We start from the raw sequence: 18,066 nt of genomic DNA on the forward strand, positions 1-18,066 counted from the left end.
GGTAAATGTTACAGCATGCAAAACCTACAATACCAACAATGCACTATCATGTTAAAAACATACTGTATAGGGCCAGAGCTGTGACGCAGGGGATTAAGCATCTACCTGCAGCACCGGCACCCATATGGGCAAGTCCTGGCTGCTCCTCTTCTGATCCAGCCCCCTGCCAATGGCCTGGGAAGGCAGTAGAAGATGGTCCAAGTGCTTGGGCCCTTGCACCTGCTTGGGAGACCTGGAAGAAGCTCCTGGCTCCTGGCTTCAGATCAGCCCAACTTTAGCTGTTGCAGCCATTTGGGGAGTGAACAGTGGATGGAAGATCTCTCTCTCTCTCTCTCTCTCTGTCTCTGTCTCTGTCTGCAACTCTGCCTCTCAAGTAAATACATAAATTTTTTAAAAAGTACTGGATGTGACCAAAGCTATACTCAGAAGAAAATTCATTGTTTTTTTTTTTTTTAAAGAAATTATAGGAGGCTGGGGCAGGTGTATGGTTCAGTGATTGGTTCAGGGATTAAGATGTCACTTGGGACACTCACATCCCATCCTGCAGAGCCTGGGTTCAAGTCCCAGTTCTGCTCCAGATCCCATATTCCTGCTATTGCACACCCTGGGAGGCAACAGGTGTTGGTTCAAGTACTTGGGTCCCAGCCACCCCGGTAGGAGATCTAGATTCAGTCTGGCCCAGCCCTGGCTGTTGCAGGCATTGGAGGAGTTCAGCCTACAGATGAAAACTGTGTGTGTGTGCGCGCGCATGTGTGTGTGTGTGTCTGCCTTTCAAATAAAAATTAATTATTAAAAAATTTAAATTATGTGAAACTCTTATACTAGGCTCCAATAGATCAGATTAAAAATAAAAATGGAGTCACCCATGTGATAAATTGAAACAAAGTTATCATTTGCCCTTCCCAGGAATCAGGAGAGAAGGAGATAAGGCCAGTGTTCTTGGGCTTCACGATGACGCTCCCCCTGCTTTGGTCTTTTATTCCCTAATCTTTACAAAAAGGGAACTCCAAGTAGCCTGACGTCAGCCAATCGGTTACTCTCCCACTGTTCTGCCTCCCAGGCCTTGCCTGACAAGGAAAGACTGAAATAACCAATCTGATTTCTGGTTTTTGTTTTCTGCTTTTCCCAGCCTTTCCCTGTCTCTAAAAGCAGCCCCTCTGTCCTGCCCATCTTATTCTATTCCATGGAATTCCATGTTGCCTGGTTCTAGGATAGAAAAAGATTAAAACAGAAATAAATAAGCACTGGACCCATCTATAAAAAGACTTCAGAAAAGCATGAGGGTGGCATTAACACAGATAAAATCACAAAAGAAGTGATGGAAGTAAAGAGTCGTGGAATTGACAGGTTCGAGAGCTGATTCTTTACCATAAGCAAGAAAATCAACTTCTGGAAAAGGTGACTAAGGAAGAAGCGACAGCCCATGAGCAATGACATGAAGACAGAGGCCACGGAAACTCCGGGTGCTGGGGAGAGTTTTAAGCACAGATTTCTAACACTAACGTAGAAAAAGATAACCAAAGATTTTTCTGGAAAGCACAAATTTATCAAAATTGATGCAAGAAGAAATAAAGAAAAAGACTGAGAATATCACCAAAGAAAATACAGGGGCCAGGAAGTTTCCCGGGCAGTTTTTCATGCCTCCATGGAATGAATACAAGGTTACCTTAAAACCTTAGTGGAGGGGCCAGTGTTGTGCTGTGGGTTAAGCCACCCCATGGGACACCCTCATGTCATATCAGGGCGCCAGCTGGAGTCCCACCTACTCTGCTTCAGACACAGCTCCCTCTGACTGTCTGGGAAGCAGCAGATGATGGCTCAAGTACTCGAGTCCCTGCCACCCACCTGGGAGACCTGGTTTCACCCTGGCCCAGCCCTGGCTGTTGCTGCCATTTGGGGAATGAACCAGTGGATGGAAGATTATTCTTTCTCTCTCTCTCTCCCTCTGCCTTTCAAATGAACCTAAAACTTAAAAGTATGAAAAAAAATTAAAATTCATTGGAAAGTGGAATTAGAAAATTTTATTTTGGTGCAAAAAAACTAAAATTCATGTACATCAGGGTATTCAAAAAGTTCATGGAGGGGCTGGTGTTGTGGTATAGCAGTATAAGCGTCCACCTGCGATGCTACATCCCGTGTGGGCACTTGTTCGCAACCTGGCTGCTCCACTTGCAATCCAGCTCTCTACTAATGGGCCTGGGAAAGCAGCAGAAGATGCCCAAGTACCTGAAGCCCCTGCACCCATGTGGGAGGCCTGGATGAAGCTCCTGGGTCCTGGTTTTGGTTTGATCCAGCCCCGGTCATTGTAGCCATTTGGGGGAACGAACCAGCAGATGGAAAATCAATCTCTCTCCTCTCTCTCTCTCCCTCCCTTCCCCCTCCTCTGTAACTCTGCCTTTCAAATAAACAAATCTTTTAAAAATGAAAATTTAAAAAGTTCATGGGCCGTGGCTCAACAGGCTAATCCTCCACCTTGTGGCGCCGGCACACCGGGTTCTAGTCTCAGTCGGAGTACTGGATTCTGTCCCGGTTGCCCCTCTTCCAGGCCAGCTCTCTGCTGTGGCCCGGGAAGGCAGAGAAGGATGGCCCAAGTGCTTGGGCCCTGCACCCACCCCATGGGAGACCAGGAGAAGCACCTGGCTCCTGCCTTCGGATTAGCGCGGTGCGCCGGCCGCAGCGGCCATTGGAGGGTGAACCAACGGCAAAAGGAAGACCTTTCTCTCTGTCTCTCTCTCTCTCACTGTCCACTCTGCCTGTCAAAAAAAAAAAAAAAGTTCATGGAAAATGCATATTATGAGAAAACTAAGCAGGGATTTCACCTTTTGGGGGTACCAAAATAAAATTATGTTCTAATTCCATTTTTCCACTAGTGTTCCCTCACAGAGAATTGTGCAGGTATATATAACTGGTCCAGAGCAGAGAAAGAAGTGCCTCCCTAATGCCTTCTCCAAAGCCAGCATTACCCCAGTGCCAAACTCTGACAAGGAACACAAAACACACTCGACTAATCTCTCTTATAAATGCAGATGGAACAATCTTCTAATATAAGCAAATGAATTCAGCAAACTATTATAGGAATAATATGCATTTCCTCATAGCCAGTGGGGCAGAGTCCAGGAATGCAACAAGTTCACATGGAACAATCCATTAATAGAATCCATCATACTGACAGGTCAAAGGAAAAAAACCATGTAATCATCTTGAAAAATGTCTAAGCAGCATTTTACAAAATTAAGGTCCATTCCTGATTTAAATAAAAAAAAATTCAGCCAAAAGCAGAAGCAAGTAATGGTCTCCGGCAGGCTACAGCACAAATCTTTGGGGGCAGACAGACTGCGATCAAAGACAAGCAGCCCTAGGCCTCTCCAAACTCAGCGTCATCATCTGGGGGATGAACACTGTTCCATTTCAATAAATTAATGCAGGAAATCATATCGCACAGTGCCAAGCTCAGAGCAGCACTCATGGCAGCTCAGTATTTTTATTAATAAAATGGATAGAGAAGAAGTCTCCATCAATACCAAAACAACAGTTAGGATTGCTGGAATGACAGATGAAAGCTGGGATGGGCACGGACAGGAGAAAAAGCCCGAAGGTGTGGGCCCCAAGATATTAATCGCTGTTTACGTCTGTGTAATGGGATTGCTGTCTTCCTCTTTTTCTATATGGGTCTTAAAAATGTAAATGTAGGGGCAGGTGCTGTGTGCACCAGGCTAAGCCACCACTTGCAGTACTGGCATCCCATGGCAGAGCACCAGGTCCAGTCCTGGCCACTCTGCTTTCGACCCAGCTCCTGGCTAGTGTGTCGAGGAAGGCAGTGGAAGATGGCCCAAGTGCTCGGGCTCCTGTCACTCGTGCGGGAGACCCATGTGGAGTTCCTGGCTTCCTGGTTTTTGTTTGGCCTAGAACTGACTGTTGCCGCTATTTGGGGGGTGAATGCATGAGAAGATGAGCTCTCTTTCTCTTTCACGCTGCCTTTCAAATAAATCATTCCTTTTTAAAAATGCAAATGCAATAATAGCTCGTGTTATATTGCAATAGGGAACAACAGAAGTGTTGCTTCAGAAAAGTAGTCAAATTGGGTGGCGGAGAAAAAAAATGGATTGGGAACTAAAAATGGTGAAAAAGGAAGTGGGAAGATTTGAGGAGCGGAAAACGGGTATGCCACCTAAGGCTTGGAGGTGTTCTCCAGAGGTACACTGGGAGGCAGGGGCGGGGTGGGGGGGGGGAGGCTGGCGCTGTGGCATGGGGGTGGGTAAAGCCGCCGCCCGCAGTGCTGGCATTCCATATGGGCACCAGTTCAAGTCCCAGCCGCTCCACTTTCAATCCAGCTCTCTGCTATGGCCTGGGAAAGCAGTAGAAGATGGCCCAAGTCCTTGGGCCCCTGCACCCGCATGGGAAACCCAGAAGAAGCTCTTGGCTCCTGGCTTTGGATCGGTGCAGCTCTGGCCACTGAAGCCATTTGGGGAGTGAACCATTGGATAGAAGACCTTTCTCTCTCTCTGCCTCTGCTCTATGTAACTCTCACTTTCAAATAAATAAATAAATAAATCTTTTTTAAAAAGAGAAAGGAAGTGTACCCCAGCCAAGAGAGAAAGTCCACGCCAGGAGCAAGGAAAATGTAGTATAGCAGAAAAGGTTGCAGGTCTCACTGGTGCATCTCAGTCCCAGACTCCGCAAACCACGGAGCCTACTGCGTCCCCGCCCCTTTCCAGGGCCAGGAAAGAGGGTGGCCCTGGAGGGCGCTGAGGGATGGAGGCAGGGGACACGCGGTGGGACCCCGCTTTCTGAGCCAGAAACGGGGGCAGCGATTTGGCCTCCTGCGGACATTTCTGAAGACCGAGGGCAAAAGCTTAAGGGACCCTCGGCCTTGTTTTCTCTGGGAAATCAGAGGCGAGGCCGTCTGTGGGGTTGCCTGGGGACGAAGGACGCTTTCTGTGAGGTGGTCAGGAGATAGGGGGGCAGCGGCAGAGTCGCCCGCGCGCTGGGCAGGACGCTGGGCCTCGGCGGGCGTCCCCAGGGTCACCTGTGGTCAGTGAGGGTGGCTGTGGGGTGGCTGCGGTGGGGTGGGCGGGGCTGGCCTGGTTGGTGGGGGGCACGCGCCGCGGCAGGGGCCAGTGTCGCTCGACCTTGGCGCGCAGGGCAGCCTTACCCCCGGGCCCGGTGGAGACGGTGACCTGCGCGTAGGTGGCTCCCGCGGCGGCCGCTGGGCCCGAGACGCCGTTGAGCGCGGCCACGCGCACGGTGTAGCGCGCGCCGGGCCGCAGGTGCAGCAGCGTGGCCGCGCGCTCGCGCAGTCCGGCCTGGCGCGGCACGAAGGCCACGCGCGGCCCGCACGGCTCGCACGCGCCCGCGGGGCCGTCGCGGCCGCAGCGCAGGCACAGCAGCGAGTACGTGACGTCCGAGCGGCCGCCCGAGTCGGCCGGCGGCAGCCAGCGCAGCCGCAGCGCCAGCGGCGAGCGGCTCAGGCTGTACTGCAGGTCCCTCGGCGCCGACGGCGGCCCTGCGGCGACACAGAGCGGGCGCGGTCGGGGCTGGGGGGTGGTTGGAGCGGCCGGCGGGGGCCGGGATGGGAGAGTGGGGGGTGTCCGGGTGGAGGTCAGCGAGGGGGCGGGGATGGGCCGCGGGGGCCAGGCACGAAGGGTGACAGTGGGCTGCAGTGAGGGCGTGCACTCGCCCGAGAATCCCGGCCTTATCCCTCGGTCTGGACGCTCTCGTCCTGGTTCTTCCAAACCCAGCCCCGGTCCCCTTCGCCCGCCCTGGGGTCCCCTCCCCAACCCAGCCTTCAGGGTCGCGGGCCCCTCGTCCACCCTCAGGCCCCGCAGTGCAGGGCCCCTGCCCTCCTGGCGCCTTTCCCGACGGCCCCCCACCGTGCACCATGCAGCCAGGAGGGCACTCACGGGTGCAGGAGGCCGAGGGCGGGTCGGTGGGCGAGCGCGCATAGCTGTCCTGGCACACGCAGAAGGTGGAGGCGTTCTCCAGGGCCCGGCTGTGCTCGGGGCAGGGTGAGCAGAGCGGCCGCCGCGGGGACACCTTGTAAAACCCTGGGGGACAGGCTGCCGGGAGGAACGGGTGAGGAGGGGGCTCCTCCACAGCTTCCCCACCCCCCCGGCCCTTTCCTGCCTGCCCCCACTCGGGTGATGGCAGAGAGTCAGGGGCTCCATTCCTCCCGCGGGACCCCTGGCCCGCATCCCCGGGCCCCTGGTCAATGCCCAGGGACCATGTCTTACTTCCCCCAGCTCATTTAATCCTCACAGCCACCTGTGAGGTCTGTGCTTTATCCCCATTTGTAAGATGAGTAAATGAAGGCCCAGAGAGGTTCAGTGAGCTGCCCAGTGTCCCACAGCTAGGATTCCAGCCTGAGCCCCAGCCCTTCTGCACTGATGAAAATGAGCCCAGCTTGCAAGTGTGCCAGTGTGACCCAGGGGCTGACACAGGCACACACATCCCACCCCAACCCCCACCCCCCACACACATACTCATTGCTGTCAAAACCCATCCTCCCAACACCCCGTCACTCAGGGATACAGCGTCGTAGGTCCCCAACCCACAGCCCCAGTTCCAGTCTGAAAGTGGAGCCAGCCAGGTGTGGAGATGGGTGGAGGGAGAAGAGGCGACAGCTCTCTGGACCGTGAGTCACCGTGGTTCTAGTCTGGACACCTACTCAGGTCGCTTCTCTCACCTTCCCCGTCCCACCCAGGAAACAGGTTAACAGTGCTTACGTCTCAACCTGGGTTGCACCATGGCTTTGCTGTGTGGCCTTGGGTGTGTGGGTTGACCTCTCTGAGCCGTATGCAAAATACCTATCTCAAAACCGTTGCTGAAGGATTCACAGAGAGAAAACCTGTAAACCGCTTAGCCCAGCAACCAACTACATTTACACAAGAACTGTAAGAATTACTGTTCCTCCCCCACAGACCTGCAGGGAAAACAGTTCAACACCCTCTTTCAAAAATCTCTGACTTCAGCAACCTTCCCGGGGAGGCAGGTGACTGCTGAGGGCTTCCAGCGCCCGGAAGGTTCATCTGGAGACGGGCCGCCGGGCTGGGGTGCTGCTGGGCTGGGGTGCCGCCGGGCTGGGGTGCCAGCGAGAGGGTCCCGGCAGCCCAGGAGCCTGAGAAAGTCTCTCGCCTTCTGCACAAAGCCTGGTGCCAGACCGAGCCTGGGGCTCGGGAGGCCTGGGTCTCAGTGTGGACAAGGCCCCTCCTTGCCTCTCTGGCCTCAGGAATCCTCAGAGGAATGGGGATAACCCTGGCCTGAACTCAGAGGGGGCGAGGGCGCGGAGAGGTGACCTGGCCGCAGGGTCTCCCAGCAGTGGGGGAGGGGTGCTGGCAGCTCCCCGGAACACGTGCACCGGGGACCACAGCCGTGGCCATGGGAGGTCCATCAGAGGCTTGGAGAGGCTCTGTTTAGAAGAGGCGTGTGTTGAAGAGCAGCCTCTGAGGGGGATTTCCGACTGCCAGCCCCTCCCTCCCTTCCTCAGGGTCAAGGTCAGAATTTCAGAGGTCCTCATGTTCACTGCCCACCCGCAAGTCCGTCCCCAGCAGCTGCCCTAGCCGGGGCCGCAGTCTTTGCTCACGTACTTCCTAACGAAGACTGCTGCCTTTGCGAACCAGGAAAACGCCTCGCTCGCTGCCCACAGCAGCCCCCCTCTCTGCAGTGCCCCTTGTGCCGCCCTGCACGGGGCCTCCGTGCCCGGCTCAGAGAACATCTCTGCTTGGCTCCGGGGCAGTCCCAAAGAGAGGTGAAGGTGCCAGTTTGGTGCCTGGAGTCCTCCCCCAGGGGAAACCTTGCTTCCTTCCCGAATCCCCCTAGGGGCTAGGAGCTGGGGGGCAAGTTTCAGAGGGAAAAACAGGGAGAACTCAGCTCCATCCCCTCCCCACATCCGTCTACCTCCAGGCTCTGCACTTTGCTGCAGAGGATGCTGGGAAGGCCTTAACTTTCTAAGGACCATTTCCCTTCCCTTCCTAAACCCCCAACAGCTCCCCACTGCCAGGACCCCTACCCAGGCCACAGGGAATTCTTCCTCTGTCGCCTCTGGGTCTTCCCCTGCCCCCTTTTCTCCTGGCTGACTTCCATTCTTCTCCAAGCTCTACAGCAAAAATCACCTCCTTCGTGAAGCTTTCCCTGATAGCCTCCCCAGTTCCCTACTCCGCAAGCCAGAGCAATGCGGCAACACCTGGTGACAGTCTACTCTAAGCCCAAGGAGAGGAGCTGGGCTCGACTGAGAAGTGGCATTGGGTTCCCGAGTGTGTGTGTGTGTGTGTGTGTGTCAGAGAGAGAGAGAGAGACAGAGACAGAGAGTTTGCTCTATGGACGTCCCCCCACACACACACACACAGGGAGAAGAGAGGCCATCAGTTGGTGACTCCCTCCACATCTGGCCATCATATCAACAAACACCTCCACCTGTACCCAACCCCTCCTCCCTCCCTGCAGTCCCACAGGAGGGCAGGAGCCAGCTCCAGGTAGGGCCAGCACCTGCACCTCCACTCTGGGTCCCCACCCCTGCCCTCAAGACCACACTGTCTCAATCATCCAGTCATCTCTGCTGCTGGTTCCCAGGGCTGCTCTGCCTCCGCTGACTCTTTCTAGCTCCTCTCTAGGGGGCGGAGCTATAAAAGCGGCCTATTTCAGGCACAGCGGATAAGGGCACTGACTGTAGAATATTTTTAAAAATAATAAAAGTGACTAAAAGTTGGCCTGCTTTTTATTAGCAACATGCATCAGCAATTCCAACCCATAATGAAATAGTTCTTCCCCCCACCCTGGGGCAGACCACGCCCCCCTCAACCTGGTAGCCCATGGCTCCTTCCCTAGGGCATAGGAACAGGTCTTGGCCTCCTGCAGGAAGAATCTTCTCTCTGCCTCTTGTGCTCTCCTCCTCCTCACACCTGTCCTCTGGACTGCCTGACTCCAGCTCGCCACCTCCTTGCTCCCTCCACCCTCGGCACCTGCTCTTTCCATCACTCACCAGGGCCACCACAAGGACATGTTCCATCCTCCACCTGCCGGCCTGCTCACCTGTGCTGTGAGCTGTTCTCTCCTGGGCGTCTCTGTCTCCCTTGCTGTCATGATGTTATGCCTTCCTAGCTCTCCTCTAACCCCTCACCACGCCCTCTGCTCTGTTTTCTCTGCTCCTTAAACGCTGCTGTTCTGTGAGTCTTCACTGTTGGTCCCTGGCTTCCAGCCCCATTCAGTCCCACTGGTCTCTCCCAGCCACACCCACAGCTTCAAGTAGCTTCTCTGTGTTGCTAGGCTCCAGAACCACTTTCTCCCCACCTCCACAGGGTTCGCGGTGACACCGCACCCTGAGTTCTGGGCCCCGGTGAATGCTCTCTCTGCTCATCCAGCCCAGCCAAAGGGGCCTCCTTTCTCCTGGCCCCTGTCCTCAGGGGCCGTGTTGCATCACGGCCACACGCCCAGTGGTTCCTGCCACTGCCTTAGTTCACACCTTGCTCTCTTCCTCCTGGGCCGTTGCACCTTCTTCCTTTCTCGTCTTCCGGCCTCTAATCCTTCCCTCTCCGATCCTGCCTTTGCAACTGCAGCTCAAGGAGTCTTTTGAAAATACAAATCTGAACATGTCAGATCCCTGCTTCAAATCCTCCCCAAAGGCCTCAAGCATGGAGCCTAAGCTCTTTATCCCTGTGTTCAAGGCCCTGTGTGATGTGTCCCTGCTCCTCTCCAGCCCTTCACTCCTCACATCCCCGCACCACACCCCGACTTCCTGTGTCCCAACCAGGCTGAGTCCTCCCTGCCACAGTGCGTCTGCACACAGGGTCTAGGCTCAGAGCACTCTCGGCTGCCTGGTGGAAACTCATCTTCTCGGGGAGGCCTCTTCCTCCCCAGCATTGGGTTAGTCCTTCTCCACGCTTCCTTAGCTCCCTGTCACTGCACATCACACGCTACAGCAACCACTCGTTCCCTCATACATGTGCACTGAGCACCTACCATAGTTGTTATGGACACTGGGGCCACTGAGACTATAAGACCCAGTGTCTGAGCTCAAGAAGCTCCAAGGTAGAGCTGGAGACGCAGACGGAGACCCCTGCATGTCATGGGGTCAGCACAGAGGCTGCAGCTAGAGCATGGAGATGGAGCCCAGCCATATCTGGAGGGCTTGGGAGGGTTTGTGCTTCGGCAGCCCTTACTGAACAACAGTTTCCCAGGGAAGAGATGGGGCGTGCATAGACACATGTGATAAGCCCTCAGTGAGAATGCAGCTGGCTTGCTCTCAGCTTCTATTGAGTTGATGACTCCCTTCCTCGTCACTTCTTTGGGTCCCCCTCAGTTATGACACATCTCACTCGCCTGTGATTTGTAGATGTTCTGTGTCTAGACTGAGCTTCCCAAGAGTGAGGACCAATCCTGATTCATTTGTCACCCTGGTACCCAGAAAAAGACTGGCACTGGAAAATGTGTCACCTGATCTCTCTACAGGAAGCATACACATCCATAGCCACGTGCTTCCTCTGAGTCTCCAAAGCCACAGACAAGGAGGGAGGAAAGATCTGTTCCCAACGCCCCCACAGACCAGAGAACCTAGCCTAACCCTCAACACCAAGGCTCCCTCCAGCGGCTCCAGTTCAAGCGTCCTGTGAGATCTTAGTAACCGTCCAGTGCACCTGCCAATCTCAAACTCAAGAATCAAGTCCCTTCCTACCCCCTGCCAGCCTCTGACTTGCATATCATCAGCGACCAGGAGTTCACTTCCTAGAATTCAACAAGTCCCACTGGCCCGAAGCTCAGGCTGCCATAGAGTTCCTTACACATAGGCGAGGCAGCATGGAACCCTGGGAAAACCTTGCGAGCTGGGCAAACCTGGCTTCACATCCTGGCTCCCTATTTGCTCACTCAGGTGTCAATCTTCCTCCTGAGGTTGTGTTTCCTCATCTGCGTAATAGGAATAGTGCTATGAGCAAGCAGGCCTGTGCGAGGTGCCCACCAAGTGTCTAAAACACAGGTCCCCAGGGCCCCCTAATCTGTACTCATCCCTCTCCATGAAACCCACTGGAAACTACAAATGGTCAGGACCCCCGCCCCCAGAGCCAGGAGCCTGCATTCCCTGTCCCGTCTCTTCCATCCAGGGCACTCTCTCCTCACTGCCACCTGCGCGCTAGACTCCCACCCCGCACCCCCAGAGGGCTGGCTACCTTCACAGATGTCGCCTCGCTCCTGGAATCCGGCACTGCAGCTGCAGCGGCCCACGGGCACCAGCCACTCGCCATCGGCGCCGCAGTGCATGCGCGGGGGGCTGCCGGGCTCCCCTTCCGAGTGCGCCACGCACGTCCCGGTCACTTCCACCAGCGTGGAGAAGGCGCTCTCGGCCGCGGTGGCCGGGAACGCCGCCAGGCCCCGCACGGTGGCGCGGCACTGCTTGTAGTAGACGCGCACCGAGACCAGCGCCACGCATGCGCCCACGTCCTGGAAGGCCAGGTGGAAACCCCGCCCGTTGAGCGGGCCGATCTCGCGCACCTCTGTGTTCAGCTTCATCTTGCGCTCGCCCAGGTCGCCCTGCGTGAAGCTCTCGTCCGCCGCGATCGTGTCGATCTTGTGGGGCCGGCTGCCGCCGAGGCGGGGACGCCCTCGGCCTGCGTCGGCCTCGCTCTCCAGATAGTAGACGTTGAAGGTCTCCTTGCAGGTGCCCGCGGCGCCGGGGATGCTGCTGCAGTCTCGCAGCGTGAACTGTAGCTCCACGAAGATGCGCTGCCCGCGGCCGCGGCCAATCCAGCCGGTCTGCAGCCAGTTGTCCTGGTTGGGCTCCAGCACGTTGCACACTTGGTACGTGCGGATGGGACGGTCGTGTTCGTCCACGCCGCTTATCTCCTCCCACTGGGACAGAGTAAAGCAAAGGACAGCTGAGAGCCAAGGGGCCCGCAGGAGGTCCAGTATCGGCCATGGCTCGGGTGGACACCACCTTCTCCCTCCTGTTGCCCTCTCCCACACCCCCTCCTACTTGACCATGCACACTCCTGAAATTATAAAATGCAGAGCTGAGAGAGACTTTGGAAACAAGTGAGTCCAATCCTTTTTAGAGGGGAAAGTCAGGCCCCAGAGGCAGGGTGACTTGGCTGGGTACTGCCTCAACTTGGTGGCAGGGCCTGGATGGCCACCTAGAGTTTCCTAACGCTACACCCAGTGCTCTCTCTGCTACAGCAACTTGCTGTCACACCCCCAACTCACCCCACACCCACCCAAACTCCTAAACTTCTTTCAGGACTCCACGTCTTGTTTGCTCTATCAATCAACCAACAACTCTGCCTGGAGGATCTGCTGGCTGCCAGAGACTGCCCAGCAGTAACTCCATACAGATGCCATATTTCTGTTTTTAAAATAATTAATTGATGATATTTGAAATTTGAGAGAGAGGGGGACAGATCAAGGTCTCCCATCTGCTGGTTCACTCCCACAAATGCTTGAAATGGCAGAGTCTGGGTCAGGCTGAAGCAAAGAGCCAAGAACTCAATCCAAGTCTCCCTGGATGGCATTGACCAAGTACTGGCACCACCACCTGCTGCTCCCCAGGGTGCACATTAGCAGGAAGCTGGAACTGGGAGCAGAGCTGATATGATGTGGATATCCCAGGTGGTCTCTTAACCATTCGGCCAAACACCCATTCCCAGAGGTCCTACTTTTGCTCCTAGGCTTGGCCAGTTTTCTCCCCACTTTTTCTTTTTAACTGTCTGTTTGAATGAAGACTCAGTTTTCTAATAGGCCCCTCTGGTGTGATGTCAGGGCTACTGCTGACCACACACCTTGAGGCAATCTGATGTGGCCCTGGGAGCTACAGGGACTGAGCCCTGGACACCCGGAGGATCCTGGGGACAAGGACGCGGTTTCACACTTACCCCATTACTCGGCAGTGCAGTCCAGCCCAGCTCAGCTTGAGAGGCTTTGGAATCAAGGAGGACAACTAAGGAGAGGCAGAAGAGAGAAGTTAGGACGCCAGAGGGCTCTAGGAGCAGGAGGGTGGGCTCCTTAATGGAATTCACTAGAAATGTGTGATCTGAGAGGATGGGAAAGGTGGCAGAGGATACAGACAGGGTTGCCCCAGTCTACAAATCCCCAGTCTACAAAGAGATCCAGAGCTGGAACCACAAGAATTAGGGAAGGAGCCTGTGTTGTCTGGAATGAGTTCCCACACACCTAGTCCCTTAACACACAGGACTCTTCTCCCTTGCAGATCTGGAGTTCCCAAATCAGTTTCAGTTGTCTAAAGTCAAGGTGTCAGCAGGACTGGTTCCTTCTGCAGGCTCTGAAGGCAAAACCTATTTCCTCGGCTGGCGCCGTGGCTTAACAGGCTAATCCTCCACCTTGCGGCGCCAGCACCCTGGGTTCTAGTCCCGGTTGGGGCGCCAGATTCTATCCCGGTTGCCCCTCTTCCAGGCCAGCTCTCTGCTATGGCCCGGGAAGGCAGTGGAGGATGGCCCAAGTCCTTGGGCTCTGTACCCGCATGGGAGACCAGGAGAAGCACCTGGCTCCTGGCTTCGGATCGGCGAGATGTGCCGACCGCAGCAGCCATTGGAGGGTGAACCAATGGCAAAAAGGAAGACCTTTCTGTCTCTCTCTCACTCTGCCTGTTAAAAAAAAAAAAAAAACTATTTCCTCACCTTCTTCAGCCTCCAGAGACTGCTTAGGTTCCTTGGCTTGTAGGCCCCCTCCCCTAGTCTTCCAAGAATAATACTTCCTTTTCCTCTGGCTCCTCCCACCCTCACCCCCATAAGAACCATGTTGTTACACTGGGTCCACCCAAACAATCTGAGATAATCTCTTCTTAGCCATGCCTGCAAAGTGTCTTTTGTTGCTTAAGGTCACATTCACAGGGCTGGCACTGTGGCATAGTGGGTTAAGCTGCCACCTGCAATGCGGGAATCCCATATGAGCACTAGTTCAAGTCCTGGTTACTCTGCTTCCAATCTAGCTCCCTATTAATGTGCCTGGGAAAACAGCAGAAAGTGGCCCAAGTACTTGGGTCCCTGACATCCATGTGGGATACCTGGATGGAGTTCCTTGTTCCTGGCCTTGGCCTAGCTCAGCCCAGACTATTGAACCAGAGGATGGTTCTCCCTTTCTTTCTCGAACTCTGTCTTTCAAATAAATCTTTTTTTAAAGGTCACAATCGCGGGTTCTGGGGATTAGGACACAGATGTATGGAGGGCGGGGAGTGTCATTGTTCAGTCTTTCACACAGTTCACGGCAAGCAGACTAAGCCTGGCTCTGAGTTGTGAATCCACTCAGACTCAGGGGCTCTTATGAAATCTGGGGTCCCCAGGCTTGAGTCTTTGCAGCCAAAATCCCCTGGATTCTGGGTAAAATGAAGGGTCTAAGAGCAGGACAAATAAACATCTCCCATCTCCACAGCCAGTTCCTTTCCCCTCTGCCTTTGCAAGAACGTCACGGGTGCTTTCACGTATGATCCACGACCCCTCCAACACCGGAGGAGCTGGGAGTCACTTTACTCCCCGGGAGCTGTGGGATCAGCAGCTTGCATTCTGGCGGCCTTGGCCCCAGAGAAGCACCCGTGTGGACAGACCGCAAGGACGCAGCCCACATACAGGAGGCCAGGCAGTGGCAGATTGCTCCTGTGGGGCTCAAGCCAGGCGGTGGGCCGCCGAGGTGAGGGCCTCCACCGAGGGGCCGACTCCCGTGGCGGTCAGCCGCAGCCGGCAGCGTACGCGTGTTCGCACAACCGACAGGGCTTCGGCATCGCTCGGAGGGAGGCGACCGCGATCCAGCGCCGGACGCACCCCGCAGTCAGCGTCTCAGACTCCAGCACCTTGGGAGTCTGCACCTAGGTATTGCGCCCCTGGATTCAGCTGAGCGCACAGCTCCTCTGGATGCAGAGTCGGAGGCTAGACGTACGCTCTGCTGTCGCCGTCCGTCCCCAGCCCTGCCGCGCGGACCGCGCCAGGTAGAACGCTCTCCGGATTCAGCACTGCGGACAGTTCCGCGGCCGGCGCTTCGCCCCCTCCTCTCCGATGCGAGCTGCATCCCACACTCCAGCATCACCTTCGCATCTCCCGGTCTGCTCTGCTCGCATCGCTCCCCGCCCCCACACCTCCCACCTCCAACCATCCAGCCTGTCCGTCTCACCGGCCCTGAACCTCCGCCTCTGGCTTCTGAGGCTCTGGGTTTTTCTTCCCAGCCCCCCAGGTCTCCAGCCTCCAAGCTGCTCAACGCCCCTCTCTTCCCATTTGCGTAGCCACCTTCCTCTGTCTGTCCAGACTGCCCTCTTGCTTCGAACCCTAAGACAGACGCCAGTCTCTCCAAAGACTCCTTCCCCGCAGCGCCTCAGACCCCAGCCTCCTATTTTTGGGGTCTCCAGGTTCGGAGACCAGCCACTAGTCTCCTCACCTTCCTCGGCGGTCCCAGGCCGCCCAGGTCCCAAAAGCAGCGCGAGACAGAGTGGCATCAGACAGACGAGCAGGCGCAGAGGGTGTGGAGCGGCACCGGTCTCCATGGTCCGCAGACGGAGCTGTCAGTGCGGCCGCGGCTCGAGCCGCGCCAGCCCAGCGCCGCGGAGCTGCGCCCCCAGACCCCAGCCCCGACTGGGGGCGGGGTCTCGCCGGTCACCATCATCCATGGGGACCAATCGCTAGGCACCGCCGCGGGAGGCCCACCAATCCCAGCCAACAGAGCTTGGGGAGGTGGAGTTTCATAGGCCAGGGGCGGAACACCCAACTGGAGAGGGAAAGGAAGGGGTCCCGCAGATCTTCGAGCCGTGGGGGTGGGGTAGCGCTGAGCGCCGGCGGGGCTGCGGCCCAGGGGACCGGCTGGCTCTGGCGTTCCAGGGCGCTACCCCTCCGCCTCTGGCTCCTGAGAAGTAGGCGACGTGGGCGTGGCTTGCGGAGGGGCGACCCTTGCAGCAGCGACACTTGCAGCCTCGGAGATAGCCTGGAAGCTCCCTCAACCCCAGGACTTGCATCTGAACCCATGTCGCGATCCCCAAGCTATGGGGAGAGCTCCTCCACCTCCCAGCCCCTGGCCTCCTCCTGCGTCTCTGGCTCCTGATGTCTCGCGGCTCGATCCTCCCCTTTCTCTGCCCGCCCTCAACAGACACACACACGCGTGCACACGCACACACACACACAGCGGCTGGAGGGAGGGGCGGGCCGGCCGCGGGAGCTGCTCGAGAACCGGGAGCAAAGTGGGAGACGGGGTCCCACCCCACCAGCCGCGCTCTCCAGGCTGCGAAAGCAGGAAGCCGCCGGGCCACGGGCGCCGGTAGATTTTCCTGAACGAGGGCTCCTCCGGTCTTTGCTCCTGCTGCCAAGACAGAAGCTGCACACCTCACAGCCAGCTCCATCCTCCGTCTGCTCGTCTGGGGTTCCCCTTTGATCACCCCACTCTGCCCAGCCCCAGAGACCGGCTAGGAGCGCAAGGGCTGGGAATCCGAGGCTTCTGCGAGAAAGGCGGAGTTCACCCGCGCGAAAACGTGGCGCACGACCTCCGTTTAGTGAAGGTCATTTATGTGCAAACTGAAGGTTTAACCAGTGGTTGTGGGAAGGACTGGGGCCCTGGGGATGAGGGAGGCGGCGGCTCTGAGCTTCACCCTCTGGGCTGAACTCGAGGTGAGAAAGCTCCACCCAGCTCGTCGCTTTTCGGAGCTCTTTTCTTTGGGGGACTTACCTTTGGAGGCGGTAAGGGGTGGGGGGGAGGCCTAGGGAGGAGTGTGAGTCCTGCATCTCCTCTGTGGTTTGAGTGTCGGCACACTTTGCCCCTCCATCCAGCACTTCTTGGGTGCCCTGCTCTGAGCTGAGGATACCAAGGGGCGAAGCATCCCACCTCTGCCACAGCACGGGTCTCTTTGAGGACCAAGTGTAAGATAGAAACCTGGCCATTTACAAGCCGCTTTCTCTGGGCGTGTATGCACGGTGTATGTGTGCATCCACACTTGTTCACACACACACACACACACACACTTGCTGGATGGTAGCAATAAAAAGTAGGTGTTGGGAATTAGTGTTCTCTGCTGCAGGGAGAAAGGTCGCCAGGTGGGGCTGGGGCTCGGCACCGGCAGCCTGAAGCAGAAGGGGGTGTGGCCTCTGTCCATCCTGGGATGCCCCTGGGGCCCCTGAAATCTGATCTACCTGCAGCAGGGTTCTTACAGCCCCACCTCCTTCCCATCTTCATTCTCCTCACGCCTGGCTTTCCCCTCCCCCTCCCCCAGCGCTGGGAATGGTATTTTTAGAAGCTGCTTAGAGACCCAGGACTCCTTTCATTTCGAAATGAGTCCTCACTCCACCACCCCTCACCCTTCTCTGGAAAACCCGGCCCGGCCCCGCCTTCTTAGCAGTCTCTGAGGCGCCAGTCGTGGGCTCCTAGCAGAGCTCCAGGGACTTCAGCCCAGAGACTCTGACCCTGGGTGCTGAAACTAAAGGCAGACTCCCTCGGAGCTGCGCAAGGATCTGTCAAACGCCAAACAGATGGGGGCAGATTGTCTGGGGAAAGCCACACAGGGTGCCCCTACAAATCCTGGCTCTGGGGAGCCTGGCTTACTCCCTCTTCCGCCATACACACCTGCAGGCAGCTGGGGGGGGGGTTGCCAAAATGAGACCCTAGGAATGGGGAAGAGAAGAGAAAGAAAGGGAGTGAATTAGCGCTTCTCTTCCTTCCTCCGAACAATTCATTTATAATAAAACCCGAATGGAGAAGCCCTAGTGTATGCAGATATATGCAAATCAGCCATATCTTAATGAGTTGCTCCAAGGCGGACTCTACCAGAAGGCTGCAGAATAGACTGCTCAGCGGAGAAATTCTGGATGCCTTAGAAGGAAACCACGGCAACATTCATCACAGCCTTCAAGGGCTGGGGTGGGGGCCAGTCAAAGGCCAGGAGGTTCCTCTCTGAATAGCCACAGGGACCAGGCGCCAATGGGGGTGCAGGTACAGGTGGGGCATCTGGCCGAGGTGCTGAAAGCTGAGCCCTTACTCCAGCTTTAGAATGCTTTCTGTTTGTGGCGCTGAAGCCACCACAACCCGGACCTTCCACCTTTGCTAGATCTGGGATTACTCTGCTCCTGTTCTCCAACCCTCCGCCCAAGGCTCACTGCCTGCTCCTCCAAT

At 56.4% G+C, this 18,066-nt stretch overlaps 1 protein-coding gene across 1 annotated transcript in view; it reads right to left on the reverse strand.

Annotated features, from left to right (window-relative positions):
- The window catches only part of EPHA10 (EPH receptor A10), a 42,384-nt gene extending 26,924 nt beyond the window's left edge, over positions 1–15,460 (reverse strand). Inside the window, exons 1-5 of the mRNA XM_062193268.1 lie at positions 15,355–15,460; positions 12,849–12,913; positions 11,154–11,832; positions 5,901–6,056; positions 5,153–5,503 (exon numbers count right to left, since the gene is read on the reverse strand). Coding sequence (XP_062049252.1) covers positions 5,153–5,503; positions 5,901–6,056; positions 11,154–11,832; positions 12,849–12,913; positions 15,355–15,460 — 1,357 coding nt within the window. The remainder of the gene's footprint in view (positions 1–5,152; positions 5,504–5,900; positions 6,057–11,153; positions 11,833–12,848; positions 12,914–15,354) is intronic.
- Between the last annotated feature and the right edge of the window lie 2,606 nt (positions 15,461–18,066).

This window comes from Lepus europaeus, chromosome 5, assembly GCF_033115175.1.
Source record: "Lepus europaeus isolate LE1 chromosome 5, mLepTim1.pri, whole genome shotgun sequence".
Classification (NCBI taxonomy): domain Eukaryota; kingdom Metazoa; phylum Chordata; class Mammalia; order Lagomorpha; family Leporidae; genus Lepus; species Lepus europaeus.